We start from the raw sequence: 26,465 nt of genomic DNA, 5'->3' as shown, positions 1-26,465 counted from the left end.
AAATATTTGAGCTATTTAGACAATATGCTGCAGTTTAACAAAGGTAGGAAGCATGCACCTCACTTCTGGCCAATAAGTATGCTTATACATGTAGTAGCCTGGTTTGTTTATAGCCTTGAGCACTCTACAACTGTGAGTGCCTGCTGAACATGAGGATCAAGGAAAAGTTCTCAATTCGAGGCAAATCTAATAAAGATTGGTTAAGATTTATGAAACACAGAGGTGATTTGCAAGTCTTGCAATGTTAAACAAATATACAGTGATTTCCTGTATTACTTCTGGGATCTTTTGGAAGCCTACCAAAATCCTTGGTAACTGTACTGTGTATGTATGAACAATTCACAGATAAAGGTATATAATGGTTCCCAATTTCAATAAAATCTGCATTTTCTGATCATATTTCCTCTTGAAAATATATTTTTTTTCTGGACTTCACACCTGATTTTCACTAGCTCAGACGTGCTAATGTCTTTGTTTTTTCTTGTATGGAATTCTGGTTAGATTATCCTGAGATCTGAGTAAGAGTTGGGGTCTAAAATGTCCAGTGGAAATAGATCATCAATTATTTAGTTAGGCACACAGTGACATAAAAAACATTCCTATATTTTTAGATGTATCTGTGAGAAAACCACAAAATGTTAATTTTACGCATCCTGGAACTCATGTTCGCTACCTGAAATAGCTTGTTAAAATGAATCAGGAAAAAATGAACCACTTTTTAAAATGATGCTTTAAGTGTGTATAGTCACACAAGGAACCCACAATATAAAACAGTAAATATGAAGATACTCAACAACATCCCAGAGGTGCCAGGGACTGCTCAGTCTGCTGCCTTCAGAAGCTGCAAAGGCCTTTGTGTGCTCCCACACCTCGATAAGGCTGAGCCTAGGAGATGCTGGAAAAAGAGAGAGATGAGACTTTGTCCACATCCATCCTGAGCAAATCTTTGAAGATTACATTTATGCTAGCCCTTTTAGTTTCTTCAAACCATTTTGATTCGGGAAATTGAGGCGCCATCTCAATTATTTAAGCCTATGTTCCAAATATTTCAGCAAGACACCGTGAGGAACTTCTGAAACATTCAGCATTCTTCTCACCTCTTTAAACCGTGAGATTATCGTGCCTTGCCCCAGATAAATACCTCGGGGGCGATACTTCGCTTGAGAACACCCCCTGGAGAGGCTGCAGAAACCGGCTAGGTCAGACATTCTCTATCTCACTCATTTCTAGACACATCGCTAAGTCAAAAGCAATACCCAGCGCTTTCTACAAAAAGGGAGAGATTAATTCCAGAGGCGTTGTCAGCGTTGGAGGGCCTCAGGACGGCGCTGCCTGAGGGAAACGCCGCCGCCTCCCTCACCCTCAGCCTGCAGCGCGGGCTCGGCTCCCGGCCCTCCCTCCCGGGCGGCACAGCCCCGACTCCAGCCGCTGCCTCGGCTGCCCGCAGTGCCCCCAGCGGCCCCACACCGCTCCCCGCCGCTTTCCCTTGAACAACGGCGCCCTCTCGACCGCCTTCCCGAGCCCGCCGCCCTGGAGCGGCCGACCCCGGCCTCGAACCCGCGACCCGCGGGTCTCCAACCCCCCTCCGCCCGCCTCCCGCCTGTTGCCAAGGTGCCGCCGTTGCCATGGGGAGGCGCAGGGCGCATGCGCGCCCTTGCGGAAGTGCCCGGATGCAGCGGGGGGAGGGGCCGCCGCCATATTTCCCGGAGAGCAGCGAGCTGGTAGCTGCTGAGCCCCCCGGCCCCATCGGCTTCCATCCGCCCCGGACACTCCCCGACGCCACTCCGCCTGCAGGCTATGGACGATCGGGAGGATCTCGTCTATCAGGCCAAGTTGGCCGAGCAGGCTGAGCGCTACGATGGTGAGCGCCGGCGGAGGAATACAAAAAAAAAAGCCCTGCGAGGCCGAGGGGGAGAAGGGAGGGAGGGAGCGGCCACAAAATGGCGGCTGGGCGGGGGAGGGGGGGGCAGGGGCGGAGGGGGGGCACGGACAAAATGGCGCCTGGCACCCCCCTGAGGGGGCTGAGGGAGCCGGGGGCTGAGGGGCCTGAAGGAGCGGGAGGCTCGGGCCTGGGCGGGGCCGCTTCGGAGAAAATGGGGGGGGGGGGAGGGAGGCGGCGGCGGCGGAACCGGGAATAAAATGGCGGCCGCGAAGGGCGAGTCCCGGGGGGAAGGGGGAGCCGCCCCCGCCTCATGGAGAGGGGGGGGACACACAAAGAGACCCCGCCGCTGCTGCTCGGGTGCCTCGGGGCGGTGCTCGCGGCTCCGGGCCTCGCTTCTCTTCAGCCGGGCTGCGGGGCTGAGGGCGGCTCGCCGCAGACAACGCCCTCTCCGGGAGGTGGGTGCCCGGCTCGCTCGGCCCCTCGGGGGGGAGATGGTGGGGAGAGGCCGGCTCGCCCCGCTCGGTCCCAAGGGAGCGGGGCTGCCGCTTTTCTTTCTCTTCTTTTGCTTTCCGGTGGAGATTCCGCTGCCCCTGGCAAAGCCAGAGAGAGAGAGACCGAGCTCTCCCCCTGGAGCCATCTAGTACTACGTGATCCTTCATTGCCTAAAGGAAACGCGTACACATTCATTATGTGCAAGATGCTATTACATTTCATTTTCTTTTTTTCCAGTATTGTGTATTTTTTTTTTTTCCTCTTTCCCTTATAAAGTTTGTGCTCTGCCCTTGATCAGTACCGATCTGGGGAAAAGTGGGGGTGGGAGGGAGCTGGCAACCCTGGAATGGTGTCTGCTGCCCCAGAAATGTCCGCCTTGCGACTGTCTATTTAAACGTGTTTCTATTGCCTATAATAGACAGAGCCTTTAATTTTCTCAATGGTGTTAATTTTCTGGGACTGTTACTTCTGCCTTAAGACTTGTGTTTATGCGTTTGAAGTGAAATAAATACCTGTCTACACTTTAAAGAAAAAAAACAAAAATCTAAATGAATACAGCTATGTTTCATTGAGAGGTAGGGAGACGCTCCAAATACTTTGATCACAATTTTCATAGCACAGGAACGTGATTTGGTGAGAACTAGGTTTTCTAAGCAGCAGCTCTGAGAACAAAACTTCTAGTGTTTCAGAGCATCTGAGAAATACGTGTTTTGGTGAGGAAAATAAAATTACAACCAAAAAAAAAAAAAGGTCCATATAAGACTGTCTTTTGTAAATGTTCTTATAGGGCAAAGGGGGTCGAAGTAAGAATTCCAGTCAATGAAAGGCATCAAATGGTTTCCTCATAGTAAGGAAAAAAATGTCCCCCTGAACAGTTCTTGGGGTGTGACTTAACTGGCTGGGAGGGATGGGCATGTGATTCAATATTTCACAGTAGGTATGCAGCATCTATTAGTAAAAACTGGGGTGTGTTTTTTCAGTATTTTGCTGCCAACCCCAAAGAGCATGTGATGGGAAGATGCATTTTTCTCCCTGCTGCCATTCCTAAAAAAAAGTCCCCTCCCCCCATAATCCCACCATTTTCCTGGAGTTGGGCTTTTTGTGTGTAGGGAGGAAAGGGCTCTCCACCTGGTATTAATGAGTCAGTGCAACTACGAGTATTGGCTTTGGTTTGAGTGGAAACCCAAAGTAGGATGCTTGGCCAGCATCCTGGAGGATTCATTCATCTTCAGGAGCTTTTGAGGCATAACTGCCTGTCTTTCTGGTACTTTCCTGGATCGGTGGTAAATCAGTTCTCTGGAAAGTAATCAGACCCTACACCATTGTAGAGATCTGAAATGCAAAACCATTCGGCTTCCTGTCAAGAAAAAAATGGTTGATAGTTTGCCTTTGTGCAGCTCTTTCTATCAGTGGGCTTTCTATTCCAACCCAATTGTGGATGTTTGCAGAACAAGCTGGCTAGATCAGAATCTAGAAGACTTCTCATGCTATATTGCTTCTGAACCGTAATGAGGCCATTGCTAAGGAGGGAGCACCGGGAGTTGTGTTTAAATCAATACTGTGGTTTTTAGACTTCCAAAATTTTTTGGAATCAAGTTGGGTAAACAAATTTAAGGTGTGCCCTCCAATTCTGCTAGCTGTTCTGCAAGCATCTTTACTTCTTACGTCTCTGGCCTGGAAAAAATGGTATTGTAGGTGCTGTTCCTGCATCTAATTCCATATCCTGGTTCAGCTGGAACAATAAAGAGTTTTTTTTTAGCATAATTTGTTCTCGTTTATATGAAATACTGCATTTCTGCTGAGATTGCTTCTCAATCAGTTCTGTTCACGTTTGGCAGTATGCTGAAAGTGTAAGCTATTTTAAAGAGCAAAATTAAGAATATATGATCATAAGGTCACAGTTCCTAGTTTGCACATACAAAAGATGTGATGGTAAGTACTGTCTACTACAAATATGCTGGAATAGAAAACTTGTTTTATAACATCGACATGAATGTGAAATCCGTTTTTTTGTTTAATGTTAAGATAACGTTAAGTTCTGCCCTATCTTTCTCATGAAAGAGTGTTGTGAGGTATGTTTTTTTCTTCTGTATGATCAGAATAGGCATGGTTTGTGACAGTTAAAGCAGTAGGTGCCTAACTAGTTTTTTTTTTTTTGAGTTACATGACCCATTTAATGAACTGTATTAAGTCTTGCAGCTTGTGCCTGTAAATTGCTGAAAACCCAGTCCTGTATCTGTATGGTCCTTAGTATGTTGGCCTGGATTAAGGGGACAACTTTCTAGGTACTTCTGCAGTGTAAATAACACTTAAGCCCTGATCTCTGGAGATATTAAGAGATTTGGGTGTCTGACTATCTTTACAGATCTGCTTAGGCATGTCATGACAAATAACAAAATGCCAGGGAGCTTAGTTACATTATAGGAAGCTTTGTGACAAATCTCTCTGTGAAAAATCTCACTTATCTGCTGTTCCTTCAAAGACTATTACTAATAGCATAATATATAACTGTCTTTTGGGGAAAACAATTGGAATGGACAAGTTCACAAACACAATTTTACCTTACTAATGTTTCTCTTTATATCAAGAGAATGTATGCATCTGCGTTTTTGTAGACTTCTGAATGTCAAAACGTAATGCTTCATTGTGGAAGCTAGGTAGTATCTTTAATCAGATGAGAAACCTACATGCTATGACACAAGGTAGACTCCAAGTGGATAGTTTGCTATCAGTTTTGTGTTACAGAGCTTGAGGTATATAACTTGAAACTTACATAAGGTATAGCAGGTGAGATGAGCAGGGTTTCTTCCTTTCTGAAAGCAGATATAGGTCAGGTTACAGTTGGGAAGAAAATACTTGACATCTCTCCAGATTACCCCTACAGCAAGTTAACAGGTGACTCCCGTGTTTCTATAAACTGTCAGGGTAATGCGTCTTTACTCTGAAGACAATAAGGGGTGCAGCAGTTGACTGAATCCAGAACTTGAACATGTTCTAGAAGCTGTCTTACAGTAACAGGACTTGAAGTTAGAGCTTAATTAAGAATCAGTCACTAATCTGTATCACAAATAATAATTTATTAATTACAGTTTGCAGATGTCCTCTTTCAAGTAAATAATATAAATGCATTTAAGGGGTGTTGTTCCCCTGCTGCCCCCAACAGTTGTGTGAAAGGGCTCTGTAATTTCCTTCTAGAAAGGGATCTGTAATTTCCTTCTAGAATCTCCTTGAGTTCCTGGAACTACCAGAGGATTCAGACTTGTAAGCTTGGTTGGTTTGGTGCTCTGCAAGGAGTCCAGCAACTGAGTTAGTGTCCTTTAATTTATTCAGGTACTTGCATTAGGGTACTATTTATTAGCAGGTCTCAATTAAACAGAAATATGTGATGAGACTCAATCCTTTGATTTTCTTATAGCTACTTCCAAACTATTTTTTCATTAGTAACCCCTTTCATTTAGGAGGATGTAACTTCACAGCTTGCAGATATAGAGATGACTTGTTGCAAGAAATAACTTCTGCTGGTCTGTAGGATTTACTGTGTGGAAAATACCACTGTTGCTTGGATAATTTGGCCTTAATCCATCTGGTTCTCCAAGTGCATAGAAGTACTGGTATGCTCTGTAGAACTGTATATTGCAGAGTCATGCAGTCAAACGTTGGAATTGTCTTGGCTGCACCAGCAGTTATAAACCTCAGCAGGCTGTGCTGCTGTTCCCTGTATGCTTTCTCTACAAAACTATAGTTCAAAGCACTGCGTGGGGTGGATTTTCTTTGGTATTTTCTCCCCTCTACCTGCTTGGTTGTCTTGACATGTGGGGATATGGTTGTTAGGTTCTTTTATGCTCGTTTATATAAAACTTGCACATTGACATAGGTGTAGCATGTTCTGGGTAGTGAACTTAAGATAAGATTACCATTTTTTATTGCCGGCAGTTAAAAGGGTGCAGCTACCTCAGGGTGCTTCAAGCATATGAAGACACCTGAAGAAAAATCATGAAAGCTCTGTAGTGTGTAAAGGGAAACGCTGTGTTTATTTTATGCTTTTAGAAACCAAAGCGGTAGTGCTGTGAAGTGGGGTGAGCTAATCTGACAACTCCCTGTTGAAAGGGGGATGTCCACTCTTTAGAGCCAGTGCAGGTCTCTAAAATAGAAGCAAATGTCTTTCTTCTTTTCCCCTGAGTAGCTTTCTGAGATGGTGACCTGAATCAGATAGTTGAGAGGTCATAGAAGCGCTGAGCTGGTACAAGAGCATTGATAGGGATAGAAGGGAAAGGCACCTCCCTGTCCCCATGAGCTCCTCAACTAGTTTAGTCATCTTTTAAATACTAGTTGCAAAATGCAGGGTTTCTGAAGAGAACAGAAGAACCTCATGTTGGGAACGTAATAGCTTTGTCTTCAGAACAAGAGTTCTTAATGGATAGAAAGATGAGCTCTACTATTTCTTGGCTCGCATTTAGACCTAATCACTGCAGTTAATAGAGTGGTGTCCAGTGATAGCAGCTGAAGGCTGTACTTCTAGGGAGAACGTAATCTCTGGGTGTCAGTCTGTGTGGTTACACAGCACTTGATGAAGAAAACGCACTTGCTGTTATTTTTCTGTCTCTCTTTTGTCTTTATTGCTGCTAGCGATTTGCTCTTACTGCTAAGTTAGTACTTGCTGTTTGCTTCCTTTTTTTGGATCACTTACGAATGTGAGCATACTTCCCAGCACAGATCACTGTGTGATGCCACCAGTGATCTTCTCCCCCTTTGAACACTGAGCCTGCGTTCATGCACTGTTCCTGTCTTTCAGCCAAGCCTTAATTCATAGGAGGACTCCTGTTATCCCATGGCAGTTGAGTTCCTTAAAGAACCTTGGTGAGGGACTTTGCCAAATGCCTTCCTGTATCAATTGTGTGTTCCTTGTCTATGTGCTTGACTCACTCAAAAGCATCACAGTAGAATTGAGGCGTCACATGCATTTGCAAAAAGCTTTACTCTTCAGTATAGCTTTTATGCATATACCCACTCATTCTTTTTTTCTAAATCCTCTTGGATCCTGGTTAGGGTTAGATTAATGGATCTGTAGTTCCCCTTAACTGTCTGCTGGAACACCTTTTAAAATCCTTCTGATTGATTGTGCTGCTGAAGTCTTGAGAGGATATGCACAAGAGTTTAGGATCAGGTATTTCACTTTGGGTCCTTGATACTGATGTTTTCTTCATTCTGTGACCAGTACTTGTACTCAGTCCAAATACTGGTTACAGTGAATACAGATATGGGAAGACTTTTTTTTTTTCTGCCATGTCCTTAATATTCCTAGATCACCCCGGAGCATTTGCGGCTTTTTGCTCCTGACGTGCTGAAGTAGATACTGAGCAGCAGCTTAAGAGCTTGAAGATCTTGGCCTGCTTTATTCCCTCTAGACAAGAAAGGATTAAACTTAAAACACGACTTCAGTTTTCTGAACTGCTCTGCTGCTACTCTCAGCGTGATGGTATTTAATAAGGCTACCTTCTGGGTTTTCCCAAGGTTCTTTTTGATTTGAGCCTCCAGTATGGTGACCATCAAGTCATCTTCATTTTACCTCTACTGAATGAGTTCTTTTCCTGTTCTTATTTTAACAAGCTTTCTCTCTCTATCTGGTTCCTCTTTCAGAAACCAAGCATACCACAAGCGAATTTTCTAGCTCTTGTTTTCCTTTGGTAACGTTGATTCAATGTGTGCTGTGGCAAGGGCTGCTTTTCAGTGTGGTTGAAACAGATCCTGTGTAGTGTTGAAAATTAGGGGGGGCATGTCATAGGCTATTTGACTGGTTGCTTCATAAAAAAAAAATATCCATCGAACACTGTAGCATTGTGCTTATTGGGAGACTTAGGCAACATATTGTGCCATAACTAGATGTTCTGAGTACTGTAGCTTTGCCCCAGTGGTGTTTATTCCTTAGCTTTTCAAACACAGTTTGGGCCAAGTGGTTCCTGTTGCAATTCTTACTACTAACTTAGACATGCATTTTCAGTCTGAGTATAAACTGATTAAACTGTCAGGTTGATGTACAGTCCTTTGGCATGGCCTGCTGTCTCTTAACTTTGCAGCCTGTATTGGGAAGGCTTGTAACATTCCCACAAAATTTGCAGTACATCAGCACTACTCCCATATTTCCTTACCCAGGGACTCCTGTGTTGCTTGGATTTCTAGAGTTTGAGAAGCAGCAAATGCTTTGTTTTTCATCTTTATCTGGAACGAAGTGTTCATTATTTTTGATCTGTAAGTTTCCTCCTCACCCGTGCCCTTTGGGCAAATTCTATGGATTGGTGCCTAATAGGTAGTAATTAATCACGTTTCTCAACACTTCTAAACTTACCCCCACATTACTTTTTTTTTTAGTTTAATTTTGTGGCTTTGTCATTGGTATAGGTCCAGTAGCATTAAAAAAAAAAAACCTTTTTTTTGTATAAGCTTCATCTCCTTCCGTAGGATCATAGTCTTGGGTTTCTATTGTTATTTTACCCCCATTACGCTTTCAAAGAACTGCTTTTTTAGACCAATTCCATTGACCTACTGTATTTTTTTTGTAAAAGTGGATGCCTTTGGTAGTTAGGAAAAGGAATAGCCAGTTTAAAGTTCTGTGTATTCAATCCTTTTAAGGTGGAAAACCTATCGTATTTCAGAGACTTACAGAGTTTGATTGTAGTTTCAGGGCGTGTCAGATTGTGTATCTCTAGGACCATAATCTCTCTAGAATCTTTGATATTTAGAAACATCAACAAATTAGCTGCATACCATCCTGTTCAAAGTCTTTGTAGGTAACAGTAGTGGTGACCACTGTCCAAACCTTCTGTGCTTTACAAGCTATGCCTCTGTCCCTATGCATGTGTTCCTCCCATGTGAGAGGAGCCACCCGTCTTAACTGTAGTGTTGGACGTAGGAACAAATAACTGGTAATGCCCGTGCTGCTTTTGAATAGGCCATCATGCTGTGGGCAGTTGTTCTGAGTCTCAGCTGAATGCTTTTTCCCTAAGAATATACAGTCTGTTTTACATGGTCAGGCCAAATGTCTACTCATGAATGCTCCTTAAAACACCTAACAGCAAATGTCTGAGGAAGGATATGAATCTAGGGCGAGCATGTTGTTGTCCCAAATATTCTCCTATCCTTTCTCAATTTATGCTTTGGGGACTTCTGCTCTGGTGGTGGCATGATCTGACAGCACCCTAACATGGTGACACAGTCAACTCAAAGACTGGAACTTACCCACTTTAACTACAATCTGTCTTTTTATGAATTAGTAGCATAAAGCTACTCTTTGTATAATGCAGTGTAAGCATCTCTGGATTGTGCATGCAGTGAGTTGTCACTACTGCAGTAATCCTTAACTGAAAGGTAATTTCAGACTTTCACTGTCACTGTCTTCCACCTTTTCATCTCTATGTAGAATCTTCTCTTGCTTTTTTTTTTTTTTTTAACCTCTCCACTTGTTATGCTTTTCTGATCCTGGAAACTTACCTTACATGTTTCTCACCTCCGTGTTTCTGGAGTAGTTTTACTGATACCACACTGTCACTTAGAGTTGTATCATATTGCTGTGTCTGTCTGACTAGTGTATGGTGTTCATGCTATGTCAGACCCCAGAGGTCTTCAGGCTGATGGTGGGTGTCTAGGAATGAGCATCGTAGGTGAACAGTACGACATCACTACCTCCTTATTCTCCAGCTTGTGTTTTCCTATGGGATCTCTCTTAAACACAAGAACTAGCCGATGGTTGAAGAGAGGGCTGTGCATTCACAGCTACAGGTTAATTTCTCAATTACTTCTCATATCTGAGGATAGTTAAACATTAAGCTTAAAGTCAAGCCATACAGCTCTTGCTGGAGCTTGGCAAAGAGATCCAAGTAGGAGAGAGTGCAAATCTTAATGCCTGTTCATCTTTCCTCACAAGAATGAGTGCTGTGGTAGGCAAATTACCTCGGATGTACCTGTTGTTTAAGGAACTTTAAATATGAGATGACTTAATTTTTTAAAAAAAGTCAGGTCAACATTCTTTGAACAGACAGAAACATCATCCTTTAGGAAATAAGTCATAGTGCTTGTATTATTTAAGTTGAATATTGTAACTGTATCATAGCCTTTAACTTGGCTAGTTTAGTTTACAAGATCGCATGCTTAAGTTTAATATTAAATATAGGTACATAGTGTTTTAGGATGGCTTTTGAAGTCTTCAGCAAAAACAGCTGACCATTTTGAAACAGCAGGGTGTTTGTAAATATTATCAAAGCCTCTGGGCATTTTTTTGTTACTTTGTGAGCTGGAGTAGCAAAATACGCTGGGTGAAGTAGGGATGTTTTCTTCTGAAGAGAATAGAGCCACTGTAAAATTGTCCTGCACATGTGGAGACCTGCTTGAGACTGATAACATTGTTCCTGCCAAGGAAAAAATGAGCCGATAGTTCCCGTTACTGAAAGAGCTCATGCCTGCTAAGACTGAATTTTAACACCTGAGGGGGAAAAATGACAGTTAGGTGTTACTTGCTTCCTGTGGCTTCTGCTGCCTCGATACAACATAAAATAAAATGATGGGGGAGGGATGGTGAAAGTGCAAATTAAATAGGGCGCAGAAAGGTGAAGGGTCATAATATGGGAGGTGTAGCCTAGTCACGTCACCATGGTCTTGGCAGAAAGTAAATTTATGACTCTGGAGCTCCTCAACTTGCCAGGTAGCTGGGAAACCCTTGTCCTGTTGAGCAGCTAGGCTGGTTGGGTCCTAGTCTCATTAATGTTCCCTGTACCTGGGATTCTCATCTGCTCTAGCAGTTGGGAGGCAAATAATGAATGAACTGATGCGCTTGCTGGTGGGGACAAAACTTATGGCTCCTGGATGTCTTAAACTGAGAGCCCAGTATATATGTAACAATTCAGCTTTATTTTTCTAATGTCATAGACATCATAATGTGATTAGGTAGTGAAAGGATTAAAGCCTTCCTTAAGTAGTTCAGGCTTTTGCTTCCACTTGAATATAGGAAAGCTATATTTAGTAATAACTTTTTTCACCTCAGCTTTAGAAGTCTTTTTTTTTTTTTTAACAGTTTAGGCTATAAATATGAATTTTGTGTTACTTTTTTCAGTGGAAATAGCTGCTTGGCACGGGTAGATATGGTTGCTCTGGTTATCCTCAGGATGTCTCCTTTGTCACTTTTCCAAGCAGCTAATTTTTCTTTTGGTGGTTTCCTCTTGGAACTTTGACTTGCTTCCCTAATCTATTCAAATCTGGATCTTATTTTTTTGGTTAATTACTGTAATATAGTGTATTCCAGCTGACAAATCAGTGGAGCATTCTGTAATTCTTCATTTTATCCCTATTGTGCAGAAAGCCAGCTTATGTTTACTCATGCTTTTCCCAGAATTCAGCCTCTTTTCAGGAGCACTGTGAAGAACACACGTTCCTGTAGGATTGTACTGATAACCATTATCCACTGTAAAAAATGAGTGCTTAGTGCTAAATCTGTTTTGTCTCTCTTAAGCTGTCTTTAAAGAATGTTTTGGGTACTCTTGTCAAATGCATTTAAAAGAGTACCAGGTAATTCCTTTGTGCGTGTGCTCATGGATTTGTTTGGACCACTCTAGTATAAAAGTGAGGAGTAACTGCATGAAAGGAGGAGGGGAGCCTGTTTTGATAAGTTATCATTAACGTGCAACTTCTGTTGAGTGGTTTGAAAGATGCTTTAGCTGTGAGAATAATTGCCTGACCTTTTCTTCCTAGAAATGGTTGAATCAATGAAGAAAGTGGCTGGAATGGATGTGGAGTTGACAGTGGAAGAGAGAAACCTGCTTTCTGTTGCATATAAAAACGTGATTGGAGCCAGAAGAGCTTCCTGGAGAATAATCAGCAGCATTGAACAGAAAGAAGAAAACAAAGGTGGAGAAGATAAATTAAAAATGATTCGGGAATATCGGCAAATGGTAAGATGTAGTTGGCGGTACGGCGTAATGCCATTTAGTTAAGAAGGGCTGCATCCCGAGTTTGTTACCCTTAAGATAAAGCACTCCTGTGTTCCCAGGGATGGGGGATGTTAAGATGTTACAGTCGTCTCAACTGTGAAGTTTGCATGTGTAATAACCTCTAGGGCCTTGCTATTTTTTTCTCTTCAGAGAGGGGAAAAACTGATGCAGATAACTTCATGGTGAGTCTAGTCAGTCTGTGCAGCTTTACCTAAAATGGAGAACTTGGAACAAGCTTTGACTTTCATCAGGAAGGGCTAATGAAACCATCAGCTATTAGAACAGTGAACTGTTTCCCTCCCGCCCCGCCTCCTGGTTTAATGTGGAGCAGGCATTCTCCCATACTATTTAAATCCCACACATTTCTGCAGAGACTTCACATTCATCATTCGAGGACAAGTGCCTCCATGGTTCAGATCTTCACTTCCAGAGAAACTGTGGAGTCTGTCTTTGAACCTCCTGGCACTGATTTGTACACTACCAATGGAAACGATGTTCCTTTTTTCAGGAATGGCTCTGGACTACTTTCTCTTGACTCATAGCATTTCTCTTGCTCCATGGAATTGTTCAAGTTGTAAGTTTCTATTTTTATGCTGGCGTGCTGCTGGGATGAGGCTCTGCCAGTTACATACAGTCCTAAATACCATTTCTTGATGGGTGTCTAAAATCTTTCTTATGGAGCTTATAAATTAAGACAGTGAATACCTATCTAATGGTTGCTTAAATTTGTCTTAAGCAGAAACCTGAAAGCATATTGTCTAATATTTCATGGGCAGTTGCTATCTCCTGCCAGAGATCCTTTAATAGTGAAAAGGCTTTCCATTGTTTTTGAAAGGATTGTTTAAAAAAAGGCATTGTTCTGCATCTCTCCTTGTAAAGAGAGCAAGTACTGTGCAGAACAGACTGGTGAGCAAGAAATGTGTGTGTATAGTCCTCGAAAGAGGATATATTGAGAGAGAAATATACAGCCACATGGAATGCAGGTCCGTGCCAACAGTGTTGTCATCCTTTAAATCCTTACAGGGAATAGCCATCGCTGTTGTTCAGAGTGCCTGCAGGCTTTAGGTGGAAGAATGCTGTGGAGTACACAGCAGTGTATTTCCATACTGGAAAAAGACAAGATGTGTCTGCTCAGCTCTAGCCTGGGCTTTCCAAGAGGCTTATGTGTTGCAGCTGGAGCTGGAGACTGTGTCCTGCTTGTAGTTGCTGAGAGACTCTCTTTAAGTTGATGCTTTCTGCTGCTGAGATGAGAGCTGCAGCAGAGGTGCCCTGCTGTCATACTCAGTGCTTCTGGGTGAATGGGTAAGGTCTGGTGCAGACTCAGTCATGGTTATTTTGCTTGACCCCCATGCCAACAAATATCCCCTATTGTATTTTTCAGCCTTAAGAACAGTGTTAGTGCGAGATCCTTCCCAGCCTTGAAATACTCTGGAGAAAAAAAAAAGGGGGGGGGAGACATGGGGGACAACACACAAGTTACCTTGGCCTGTTAGTCCCTAGGTTCAAGCAAACTCCAAACACTGGAAATTACTTTCCAGTATGACGTGGGGCAGAGCTCAAGGGCTGATAGTGGTGTCAGAGCAGGACCTGGCTGGTTTTGTCTGAGGCATACATCAGACAACACTGAGGGACAATAGCAGCCTCTCTATTCTTTACTTTGTCTGCTTAAGATAAACGTAGCAGAACCAGTACACAGTTACAGGAAAGACTGCTGCTGATGTGATTCCTGCTGTTTTGGGTCCTGTGGCCGTGTGGATGCACAAACACGGAGCCTGTGGCTTTCTACTCTGACTGCATCTCTGTGGATGAGAACATGGAGGCTTGCTTTCTCTGTCCTTGAGAGGATGAAGCAATGTGTCTGCACATGATGCAGTTCAGATCCTTGCAGTAAGACCAAATCCCTTCCCTAATAGCATAGGACAAGCATTCACCTCCTTCTTACGGTCTGTACTTGTAGCATACTGACAGTGTGCTTCATAGTGCTCTGACTTACAGCCTGGGTTGTCTTTTGGGGCAGCTGCAGGGCTTTCTCCTTCCCCTCTTCGTAGAAAGATGAGGCTGGAAGTTGACGTGTGGGCGGTCCTTCTATTTCTCAGGGGAGTGGGGAGGAAGGTAGCTCACAGGCTTCAGCAACTGCTGCCTGCTGTTCTGCTTTCCTGGTGCATCCCAGCTGTGAGGTGCAGCTATTCTGTGGGCTAAACTGTAAAACAGGTCAAAAAACTAGCACAGGCCACGATTTTCCTGGTTGGTTCTAATAAGTTTCCTATTTAGGTCATCAGGTGGTTTAGAAGCTTCTCTACCTGTAGAGCTAAGAACACAGTCTGGAATCTGCTTAAGCCAGCACAACCACTAAAATACAGGGGCAGGGTGGATCGTGGGGGGCCACTGCACCCATCAGGATGAGCCATCTCTCCTTGCTAGGCAGAGCCTGCAGTTCCATGTGTCCTATTATGAGCTAAAATGGTAATAGGCCCTAAAACTACCTGTTCTGCATGCTCCCAAAAGGCACGTGTGAGCTCTTGAGCTGGCTTGCTGTGCGGAGCTCAGTTACTCTCTGTCAGGAGAAGATCCCTTTAGATCTCTTTCTAAAAGAGCTATTAAGATTGTGGTGGGGAGGGGGAGTTATGTATTTTTTTTAAATTAGCTCAATTTATATTAAATTTTTAAGCATGGTCAGGACATACGAGTTGCCCTGGTCAGTAGTTGCTTTCTGGTAACTTGTGTGACTGATCCTATAGGCACAGCTGAAAAAGGTCTGTCTGAGATGAAATGGAAGTTTGTACATGTCTGGTTTAACAAAAGAAGATTAGAAACTGATTTAATTCTTTGCAGTTGTGCTGAAGATCTCTCTGCAAAAGAAGTCATTGAGAAAGAGGATCAAGAGGAAAGAAGTTTGCAGGAACTGACTGCTGGCAAAGGTTTTATAGCTTTTGTAGCCCAAGAATATATGAAGTAGAGTCTTCTCAAGTGACCATATTTCAGCAACTTCCCTAAGCATTTGTCACATAACTAAGTATAGCATCTAACTCTTCCTCTGAATGCTCTAGGGCATTCTGTCATTGTTTGCATATGAAATTTGCTGTATATTAATCTACCTAAAGGTACTTCTCCAGATCTGTTAAGTAATTTTTACAAATTGATATATGCCAGTTTAATTTATTTTAGATCTAGTTTTAACAGTTTTGAGGCCAGATGTCGTGGTTACAAACCACAATAGTTTCGAAGCTATATGGTGATAAGATACTGCATGAAAAGAAAAATGCTATATGAAAGAAAACCACGTGAGTGGGGGGGATAGGAAGGGATAGCAGGCTGACTGGGGCTGCTCTTGTGATCTGAGACATGCAGCTACTGGTACTGCTTGTTGTAGCTGATGTCGATGCCTTGCCTTGAAAACCTCAACTTTTTAGGCTGTAATAGTCGCTTGAGCCAGTTGTCTTCAGCCGTAACTGAAAGTTACTGCCAAATCAGGAGAGCAGCAACAGGTTGCTATCTGCACTTAATCAACCCCAACCCCTCCTGCTGTGGATGATGTGGGATGCTTGGATCAAGTGTGGTTTTGGCAATGTAGATGTCAAAAAAACAGCTTTTAGCTTTTTTCAAAGGTGCTTAGTTTCTTTGTTTTCAGGTATGAAACTTCCTATGGTAGAATCTAATCTTGTAGACTTTGTTTTTTTTTATTCCAAAGCAGGAAAAAAAAGTGATGTGACCATGTTTTCAGTTTTGGCTATTAAAATCCAGTGACTGATTTAAAATAAGACTTAATACATTGGTTTTCTTTGACCACTGACCTCACTGTTAGTGTTGATGGTTTCTGCTGTTTTCTTTGTTATGAACTGCTATGCTCTGCTTTTTTGTCTGCTTATGAAGTTTTTTTTCTGGAGTTTTTCCTCTTGTATCTGACCTTTTTTTTTTGTCTGTGACACATCTGTTGTGTTCTAATATAACGTGATTTTTGTCTTAGGGCTTTTCTGCTAGTACTTGGCTTCCCAAGTAGCCAGTGGAAACCTGTTCTGAATGTGTAATGTAACTGGGGGTGAAATGGAGTTCAGCTGACCTGTCTTAACTACCTTCAAATTGTTTCCTTCACCATTGCCACTTTCAGGGCCTTCCAGGATCAAAAACCTGAGGCATTAGGTGTTATGCAAGTCATGCAGTAAGCAGTTACATGCTGAGACAGACATAATGCAACTGTCTAGCAAGATGTTTCCCAGGGAATTTATAATTCCGTTATTTGGTTACGCATTTCATCATACATCAGTCCTTGCATCTCCTGTCTGCCAGCTAATTACCCAGTACTGTTTTGCTTAATGTATCTGTGGACAGCTGAATCTTTGTCCTGTTTTTTGTCTTCCCCCTCCTTGGGTATTTATGATGCCACCTGTTTAATATTAAATATTTTTGAAACAGGCCTTCAATCTTCTGTGCTAACCTTGCTGCTTCTTTGTGCTTTTTTTTTTAAGGTTGAGACTGAACTGAAGTTAATCTGTTGTGACATTCTGGATGTACTGGACAAACACCTCATTCCAGCAGCTAACACTGGCGAGTCCAAGGTTTTCTATTACAAAATGTGAGTGTTGCCTTCGGAGGTGAACTTCTTGTTGTATCTGGACTAGATATCAGGAGTAAAGTAGTGATGCATGGTGTTTGTGTTTTTTTTTTTTTTCAGCCTAGAACAACCAATACTACAATATCCTGTACTAACGCAACAAAAGAAAAACAAAACCTTCTGCTTGATGGTTTAAAATGTGTTTAGGTCCTAAGGCCCTGTTGCCTGGGCAGTAATTCAGCAGTAGTAGTCCTCTTGTGTGTGAATGTATAAAATCACTTGTAGAACTAAGCAGTTTAGTGGCTGGTGTGGAAATAAGGACAAATGACTTATTGTTTGTTCTATTCCTGTTTTCAGGAAGGGGGACTACCATAGGTATCTGGCTGAGTTTGCCACAGGAAATGACAGGAAGGAGGCTGCAGAGAATAGCTTGGTGGCTTACAAGGCTGCTAGCGATATTGCAATGACAGAACTCCCGCCAACACATCCTATTCGCTTAGGACTTGCCCTCAACTTCTCTGTATTCTACTATGAAATTCTTAATTCTCCTGATCGTGCCTGCAGGTAGGTAGTGACTGGGGAGATGGGGGAAACTTACGTGAACACCAAACAAGCCAAAAGTGGTTGCTAGTTAGAGAAGGATTTTAACACAACAAAAAAAAAAGTGCTGGCTTTTTTCCTGCTCTGTTTGAGGTTACATCATTGGAAAGGCTTTGAACTTTTGCATCCTTTTGAATCCAGATGCATTTGTTTACCTGGGAGTGGGTTATGTATGAGAAGCAGCAATAACCTTGGACCAATGAACCAGTGGCAGCTTGACAACTTGCCTTGTTAACTCTATGCTCACCCTTACTGTGTAGAAAGTGTGAGGTAATTTAACTTGCCTCTCTTGGTGCTGGCTGTTACACACGATAAGAGGTGTCATGGTCAGAGGAATTAGTGGTATAGATGAGCTTTTGTAATTCTACGAGTCTTTCATAATTTAGCTTGTATGAGCATAAAAGTGAGGAGTGAAGCAAATACTTCCTTCTATTCCTGTCACTGCAGGTTATGTAACTTTTTAAAGCTTTTAGCAGATGTTGATCAGTTCTATTATAAGATGTAGAAATGTTTAATAAACCCCAAATTCTTGAGTAAATGGATGCTGTTCTTAGGCACATAAAGTAGTTGATTTTTTTCTGAAGAATGGAGATGTTTATCCAAACATCTGAACACCCTTAAATAATACTTAAAAAAAAAAAAAAAAAAGAGGCTATGGTGTCTACATGAAGATAGATGTTCAGAGACATAGGCTTAATGTGTAGGCTTCAGAATTCTTTCCCAATATGTATTAAGTCTGACTTTATGCTTACAGGTTGGCGAAAGCAGCTTTTGATGATGCTATTGCAGAACTGGATACGCTGAGTGAAGAAAGCTATAAGGACTCTACACTTATCATGCAGTTGTTACGTGATAATCTGACACTATGGACTTCAGACATGCAGGGTGATGGTAAGTAAATGCCACTCGAAGGTGCTGCTGTCCCATGAGCTCTGCTCAGAAAACAAAGCAGAGGTGTGTAGATTTAGATGGGTTTGGTGTTTTGCTGTCATCCTTAAGAATTGACCTTTCTGAACTTCTGTCCTTCCTTAACGTGGGATAAATTGGGGTGACAGCAAGTTCTACTGAGAAGTTTTTCAGCTTCATTCTTGAAGGAAGGAGATGCAACTAGTATCATTCTAAACATCAGTGATTATTTTAAAGCAGTGACTTCACTTAACTATCTGTCTCTTGTGGCTTGTCATGTTCATCTTACAGTTGTCATTTCAGCCAGATACCAGGTTCCAGTGCAGGAGGAAGTATTGCAAAGAATCTAGTTCCCTTTTCAGGTCACTTAATGTTTCTATTGGCTTTTCAGTATGAGATTATTCACTGCCATCATGCCAATCCCTTCACCTTTTAGCAGTCCCTGTATCTTTTATGAAGAATTGAGTATGAAGATGAGGAGGGATTTTGTAACTCTTTGTTACAGGACAAAAAAGTGAATGCTTAGAAAAGTCTAAATTTGCTACTTGATGTTTGGAAAGCTCTCTTTGTTTAACTACTCCCAACTGGTGCTAGGTTGTGACTCTGGAAATAGATTATTGCCAGAGCAAAGAACAAATATATCCTCTGGCAGTATCTGAGGGTGGGGCACTGATTGCTTCTCCTTACTAACATCCGATAGTTACTCACATAAAAAGTGTTTCTGATGTTCTGAATGGACTTTATTTCCTCTTACACTTAACTTTCTACGTGAAAATTTTAAACTTAGGTTTTCGAATTTATGCCTTGTTTTGCTTATTAGTGATGAAATGTTCTTTATCTAGAAAGATTAAACTTGTATTTGCTTCTGCAAAAATTAGGTTTAGACCAGTAGAAAAAGCTAGATTTCTGTACTTCAAATTTAGGAAAAGAAAATCTGTCCTGTTTGTTAGAGTATTAACAGAGGTCTAAAACAATATTCCAACTTGACTTAAGATAAGTCTTAAGTAGCAACTTAGAGTAAAAAAAAAAAAAAAAGTTGTGTGGCAGTAGCTAGGTAGCTTTACTTTGGAGTACTCTACTGGCATAGTGTCTGAAAGCAATGGTGGAATCTCATTACCTCTTATTACCTGCTGCCATGTAGTCACTGAGGGATGATGGTTTCTTTTAAGCATTGCTCACTTCAAGCTCTTGGATTGGCTGCAGACATGTACCATGAGTATTAGTGCTGCAACTCAAATTTTACCCCTATTTCTTTAGGCTTTAGACAGAATTGGGGGGAAGAAAATTGTACATGTGCTGGGTCTTGGTTTGTGGGTTGGTCTACATCTTAGTGCAGCCTTTTGCAAGGGACCCTGTATTGTCGTAAAGGTGCAAGATTACCTAATGGTACAGAATCATTTATATTGCCCAGGTGGATCTGTAGAGCAGTGTCTCTAAGCATTGCAGGTATTAAATGCCTTCCATGCAGTGGCTAGGGGAAAAATGTATCCCCAGTGCATATAATTAAAACTTGACCTTTTAATTTTTTTAATGGAGCTAAATATCGCAGTGTTCTTTGGGAACAAACAGCGAGATGGCTATTTCAGTGAAGCAATGAGGCTGGATTGCTAATGCAAGGTAGTAGCATTAGAACTACCTTTCTAGTAGCATTAGAACTACCTAAAGCTACCTTTATTTACACGTGACCTGACTAACATCTCATCTCATTTCACAGACGTTAACAAGGTCAGTTACAGAGGCTTTTTAAACTTATTTATTGAGCAATCCAGATTCAAATTTCTTATTTCCTCATCAGCTCAAGTCTAGAGTGACTATTTTTGTCCTTCCTGAAGCAGTTCAGAATATCTTAGTTACTGTTTATGGTGCATGCCAGCAGGATGAGGACTACAAACTGAAAATACTGCAGAACTGCTTAAACTACTTGCAGTTCTTCAGTCTTCAGGTTCCCAAAGAACACAATGTCTGTGTAGTGTGTACAGCCAGGGGTGCAAAGCTGAATTTTCTTTTCCTTGTAACATCACGATAGATGCATTCACTGTGTGTGTTGGAAAGTGTTGCTTCCAGAACTCTATTTTCAAACTGGGTTAGAGCCTTTGAAGATAAGTAAAAGTTAATTGTGGCATTCACAAGGATGGTCATTGATATCAGTTTCCTGAGGGGATGGGGAAGACTTCTAAAGAGGCTAGTTCCTTTTTCATTAAGCTCTTGCCTAACGCTTTATTTCAGTTGTGTAGATTGTGGTGAGTGTCTCTGAAATTGGGTAGTGTTACTCAGCTGCTACACTTTTCCATCCCATGTACTGTATCTTTTAACCATGTCATAGACGAGCTGTTTAGTTTACTTCACGCTTGTAATGTCGTCTTCATATGATTCCTATTTTCCCCTTCTTTCCTGCTGTATAGATTCCTAAAGGAAAGTCCAACTGTTCATTTCCTAAAAACTCTACTTTGTAAGTCCTCGTCATGGCTCAATGAACTTTTCAACGTCAGTTTTCTTCTGATCACTAATCATGCTTGCCTCTGTCACTACTTTGCTGCTGATAAAATTGCTTGTATTTTTGACTCCATTCCAGGGCTAAGCGATGTTCTGCCAATTTGTGACCTGTTACCCAGGTCCCATACGCATAACTGAGATCCAAAGTAACTTACGTGTTTGGGAATTGAGCGCATACCTGGATGGATATTAAGACTATTTGGGCATGAAAAGTACTCTCACTGTCGCCTGTTACAGGAATATTTGCTTAAGTGCATTGGCTAGAGCATGCTCAGATCTAATAATCTTCCTCGGTTAGGGCCTCTGAGTTCTTTTAAATTACATGTTTCATAATTCTAAATGTAAATTTTGTTTTTGAATGTTCATGTATCTTGTGTTCCTAGGCCACCTCGTCAAAACTCTACCTTGCATTGTACCTGGTGGTAATTCTGAATCTGGACATGCTCTGAGCAGGCATTCTGATTATGTGCTGAAGTCATTGGTTTCATTTGATTGGATTTTATTGCAAATGAACTTTTTTGAATGGACAGTTTTTGTGTATTGCCCTTAAGACAGTACCATGTCACATAGCTAAAGATAACTGTGAAGAAAACATTTTTTCAGTTTCTTGTCTATTAGCTTAATCTTGCATGTGTTATTGCACCAGCTGAAGTATGTTAAAGTTCTCCCTGTTGTAGTAGAAATGGGCAAAGGCCTGTGCAGGAGGCATTGCATTGCATGCACCTCGCCCAGGGGCAATTATGAAGTAAAACTGAACACATACAAGTCGTTACGTGGACAGACCTCATTTCATTGCATGGTGCAGCCTGGTTGAATAGGTCCAAACAGGCTGTTTCTCAAGAGGCGTGTATCCCATAAGTCACTCTTTGAATAACCACAAGCCTAGGTTTTATTGTTGTGTTGGACTTGGAAGTAGAGAAGTTTATTCATGCTTCTTGTGGTAACTTAATAGATGCCATCAGTGAAACTCTGTAACGTTGGCTGCAGTCAGTTGTGGTTGTTGAGACTAGGCGGACTCAGGAAAAAATGTTTAATTTCTTAGACCTTTTTAGTCTCATTTCTGTCATTAGTGGGTAGATGGCCTTAGTGATCTGTGGAGTAGCCATGAGGTTACTGGGAAGGTATGCTGTGATTTAAGGACGTTGATCTACAGCCATTTGGACGATTTGTCTTGGCTGTTCATTTCTTGATCAACAGGACTGATGACATATGCAGACTTCCTCAAACGATGGTTTATTGTTTGTCCTTACAACGGTCCATGTTTTAATAGCCTGTGCTACGGTTGTTCCGTATGAAATGTGATGAGTTGATTACAAGGCTTAATTTCCATGGAAACGCTTCACTCCAGAACTGGCTGTTACGAGCGTGTGTGTCATTTATGCAAGCGTGTGAGTGTGTGTAATTGCATGAACCTATTAATCTTAAATGCTTGTTGAGCCATTCTGCAGTCTCGTTTTCAGACGCTAACTTCTTCCCTACTTTTAAACACTTCCATAGGTGAAGAACAGAATAAAGAAGCGCTGCAGGATGTGGAAGATGAAAACCAGTGAGACACAAAGGCCAACAAGAGAACCCATCTCTGACCACCCTTCCCCTTCCCCACAAAAACCCTCAGTGTCACTCTGAGAACCACCAAATCTGACTTTTACATTGGGTCTCAGAATTTAGGTTCCTGCCCTGTTGGGTTTCTTTATTTTTATTTTTTTTACACAGTTTAAAAGTTCTTAAAGGCAAGAGTGAATTTCTGTGGATTTTACTGGTGCCAGCTTTTAGGTTCTTTAAGACACTAACAGGACTGCGTAAAGGCTCTTTCAGCATTACTGTATTGTCTCCTGCCAGATGTGGTGATACTGCCATTAGAAGTGGATGTTGACACCTGAAGGCTGTTAGACTTGTAGGGGAGAGATTCGTTATCACAAGGTAGCATGCATGTGGTGGCATTTTTCTTTTTTATAACTGTTTAAACTGAATTTTATACCAATGTTTAAACTTAATTGGATGTTTAGCTTGAAGTTACAGGTTGCATTGGGACATATATTGTAGTGGGTTTACTTGTAATAAAAAAAAATTCCAAACTGCTGAAATGTTGCTGAAAAACATGGTGCTGGTAACAGTTCAACAATCCGTGGCTGCTCATTCTTGCCTATTCTTTACTTTTCCTCAAAGCAGGTTAGCATTGAAGGTGGCATTGATAAGCCTGCATGCGTGTTCAATATTTTTTTCTTTCTCCCTCCCCCTTCCCCTTCTCCCTTCGCTCGCTCAACCTCTTTTGTTCAGTATGTGTAACTTGAAGCTAATTTGTACTACTGGATATCTGACTGGAGCCACAGATACAGAATCTGTATTGTTCTTACTGAAACACAGCATGGAATTAACATTAAACTTAAATAAAACAAACCTAAATTAAAAATGCCAAATATTACTATGACTTTCTTTTTATATTACTTCAGCAAGAATAATTTTCCTCTGTTGCTTGTAATAGGAACACTTGGAGGGGGAAGAGAGAGAGGGAGAGAGAGAAGAGTAACTGCCCTGCTTTTCTTACATGAGATAAAGTAAGATCCCAGTCTTACAGGTGAGACCAGCTTCTTAGAAGACAGCCTGCTTTGCAGCAGGAGTCAGCAGCTCTTCGCACCACTTACTCAATTTTTGCTGCCTGAATGCACAAGGAGTCATGTGCCCATCTCTCTTGCCCCCTACAGGACTCCTTTTCCAGTCTGGTTAAGTGGATGGGGAGAAGGAAAACATTTTGACTTAATGTCTGCTCCACTTAGCTGATGTCCTATAGAATTTCTTTCTAGGAATACCATCTGTGTAGCCAGATCAGGCCCCTGAACTGAAGAGAGTCACCAGGGCTGGTTCCGTGTTTGCTGACAAGGCCCAGCAGGGTTCCACCTGTCTGCAGCTGCTGTGAGTGCAAGCACAGCACCACTGTGCAGCTTCCAAGGGTGTGCTGCAGGGGCTGCATTGTCAAAGGGGCAGTGTGATGAATGGGGTGGGGTGATCCCAAAGTTAAATGTGGTGAAACAGCTTTTATAGTAAAGACAAAGTGTTTTCATCATAAAAATTTATTTAGCAGTTTTGAAGAGGTTATATAATAGCGTATACAGCATTGTATAGTATATACACTATATAGCATATACAATAGTATGGTGTATATGTACTACAGTGTATACAGCATTCCAGGCCTGGGGCAGTGTTTGGTAACTGTATAATGTCAGGAAACCTAAAAGTTAGGAGATCGAGCTGATTGTATTTCAGTGGCAACATGTTTGGTTATGTTTTATTCAGGGCTTAGTGTAACTGCTGTTGCTACTGCATCAGGCTAGAGGTGGGATGTGGAGGATTGCTAAGGCAGGTGGAGTGCAAAATGCACGGTTGGAGGTCTGGAACTTGGAAGCTGGAGCTGTGGTCTGCAGTCAGCAGGTATTGACACAGCTGCCCACTGTGCAGCCAGTGGGGGCCTTTTGTTAAAGGAAAGTGCTGGATACTGACTTCTGTGATGCAGCCTGAGACCTGATAGCGTTCACGTGTCCCTTCTGGGTTGGAGTCAGAATTAGTGATATGACAACTTGCTTAGGAAGTTGGTATGATGCTTCCATGTGAAGGAGCCCTCAGCCAGTTGGGCAGTAATACCAGTGGTGCTGAACTAGCCCTCTTCTTTAAGGCAGTAGTGCAAAGTGTTACATAAACACTGAAGCTTTACTGTGAGAACTCAAGCTTCCAGTTATCCCTGAAGATGTATGAGGAGAAAAGCAGTTTTTGTGAAGGTGCTGCTCTGAGCCTGATGAGCTGTGTGGGAAAGGGGCAGGCTGAGGGCTCCAGATTTCAGTTCCAGCCTAGGGGGACATGGATAAGCAGTGAACTCTGCAGTTGGTATCACCTAGATTTTGGTTGGCTGTGTGGATATGAAAAAGTTGCTACTGTATAAAAATATCACTATACAGCAAGAAATGGGAGCTGTAACTTCAAAAATAATAAAAAAAAAATGCTGTATCCAAATCAGTGAAGTTAACATGATGGGTTAATGAATACCTTCTGATCATAAACTTAAAAACAACAAATTCCAAATCTAAAACATAAAAGTTTCCATATCAACACCATTTCTTGTAGTGCATTTCTCATATTCAGCTATAAAGTATTTACAGGGTTTTTTTTACTCATTTACACAATATGGCTTTAATATTGTAACACAAAGCATCAAAACATCTCAGAGTAAAATTCTTCATAAAACATTTTGAATATAAAGTTTGGCATTTAATTTGGCTGACAAAGCAGCAGCGTTTTGTTTTCTGATTGTGCTTTTTTGATGATGCCAAGCACAAATTTTGGTCATTTCCATCAGGGCTTAAACTCTATTAGAGTCAGAACTACCTCTCTCAGAGCCCAGCTGAACATGTTTCATGAGCCACGGTTTCACAGACATCATGTTGGACCCGTTGTGTTTGCCACTAAGGTAAGGAAGAGAAGGCCTTTCTTTTGGAACTTCAGTATTAAGACAAGAAAGCAAGATGCGTTTTGTGGGTTTTCTGAAAGTGCAGGTCTTTGGTAACAAACAAAATGAGCGAAGCGAGGAAGGAGGGGGGATTTTGCTGGGAACCAAGTCCAGCCATAATTGGGTGTGGTCAGACTGATGGAGGAAAGGGTCCTGTAGTGGTGGCACATTTCATCATCGAGAGTTCAAACGAGGAGCAACCTGCAGGAGAAGATGGACAAGCTAGGAACCATACTGAAAACAAAGACGCAGAAATGGTTCTAGTGCCAAAATATCCTTGAAACATGCTGAAGACTGGCCTGTAGAGTTAAGCTGTTCGTTATGCTGTGGGTAGGTAAAGAGCTCTCTGTGCTGAGGCACTGAAAGTGTCTGACCTCAGCAGGAAACAAAAGCAGGTACTGGCTACTCATCAGTGAGCAGAGTCCACAGCAGTCTTGTACCTCTCTTCCTGCGGGTATACAAAAATATACTAAAACCTTCTCCCTAAGGTATACAAAAATATACTAAAACCTTCTCCCTAAGGGAAAGATGTTCTTAGGGATGGTTTGAAAAGGCTGGGGAGGGGAAAAAAACACTTTGGGATGTTTCTTAATATAAAAAGTCATTACTGATAGCAGATAAATGGAGAGAGAAGTGTGGTCCTCACTGCAGCATGTCAATTTAATCTCTCTTCCTGTGCACAGCTGCCAGGTAACCCATGGAGTAGGGAAAGTTCATGGCAGTGCTACAAGTTTGTGGGTTTTACAGGATTGGACTGTTTGGGTGAAGAGCAAGGTAGAAACGGTGAATCCAGTTCTGAGATGTCAGGCTGCAGTGAGATGGGGAGCTGGCCTTCCTAACTCTGCTGGCAGGGGACTGAGTGCAGTCTGAATCGGTTCTGGGTTTGTTACCAATCAGCCCTTCACCTCACAGTAAATCAGCTGCGTATGTAGATGACTGGTAGGAAGACTACAAACAATTTAGGAAGGGAAGAACAACTGTATCTTTCCTGTGTTCTTAAATCTAAAACTTGATTTGCAACAGTGTATCGTGAAAGAATCCTGTAAAAGAACCAAAGTGATTGACAGGATAATT

The 26,465-nt window shown here is 42.0% G+C and overlaps 2 protein-coding genes across 7 annotated transcripts in view; one reads left to right on the top strand and one right to left on the bottom strand.

Annotated features, from left to right (window-relative positions):
• The first annotated feature begins 1,658 nt into the window (after positions 1–1,658).
• YWHAE (tyrosine 3-monooxygenase/tryptophan 5-monooxygenase activation protein epsilon) lies at positions 1,659–23,313 on the top strand. 2 transcript variants are annotated; one of them, XM_068656414.1, is made up of 7 exons: positions 1,659–1,861; positions 12,110–12,309; positions 16,812–16,918; positions 17,255–17,461; positions 18,252–18,388; positions 20,806–20,852; positions 22,394–23,313. In XM_068656414.1, the coding sequence occupies exons 1-6, from the start codon at positions 1,798–1,800 to the stop codon at positions 20,811–20,813; spliced, it is 723 nt and encodes a 240-aa protein (XP_068512515.1). In that variant the 5' UTR covers positions 1,659–1,797; the 3' UTR covers positions 20,814–20,852; positions 22,394–23,313. The 2 variants fall into 2 exon arrangements, with proteins under 2 accessions (XP_068512515.1, XP_068512514.1); XM_068656413.1 differs by lacking the exon at positions 20,806–20,852 and having other exon boundaries at positions 1,660–1,861.
• Positions 23,314–25,046: 1,733 nt separating this feature from the next.
• MYO1C (myosin IC) overlaps positions 25,047–26,465 on the bottom strand; it is a 55,181-nt gene continuing 53,762 nt past the window's right edge. For all 5 annotated transcript variants that reach the window (XM_068656396.1, XM_068656399.1, XM_068656400.1 and 2 more), the window contains one exon: positions 25,047–25,592. In XM_068656396.1, the coding sequence (XP_068512497.1) occupies positions 25,566–25,592 (27 nt within the window). In that variant the 3' untranslated portion in view covers positions 25,047–25,565. The remainder of the gene's footprint in view (positions 25,593–26,465) is intronic.

The sequence above is a fragment of the Anas acuta genome, chromosome 19 (genome assembly GCF_963932015.1).
Source record: "Anas acuta chromosome 19, bAnaAcu1.1, whole genome shotgun sequence".
Taxonomy (NCBI): Eukaryota; Metazoa; Chordata; class Aves; order Anseriformes; family Anatidae; genus Anas; species Anas acuta.
Note: the sequence above shows the minus strand (reverse complement) of the source record. Positions and strands in the feature narration are given on the sequence as shown.

Bases quoted from the DNA above. Each gene is read 5' to 3' on its own strand.
- YWHAE (XM_068656413.1), top strand. From the start codon at position 1,798: ATGGACGATCGGGAGGATCTCGTCTATCAGGCCAAGTTGGCCGAGCAG. The intron at 1,862-12,109 runs GTGAGCGCCGGC...TTTTCTTCCTAG, and splicing joins GCAGGCTGAGCGCTACGATG to AAATGGTTGAATCAATGAAG. The intron at 16,919-17,254 runs GTGAGTGTTGCC...TCCTGTTTTCAG, and splicing joins AAGGTTTTCTATTACAAAAT to GAAGGGGGACTACCATAGGT.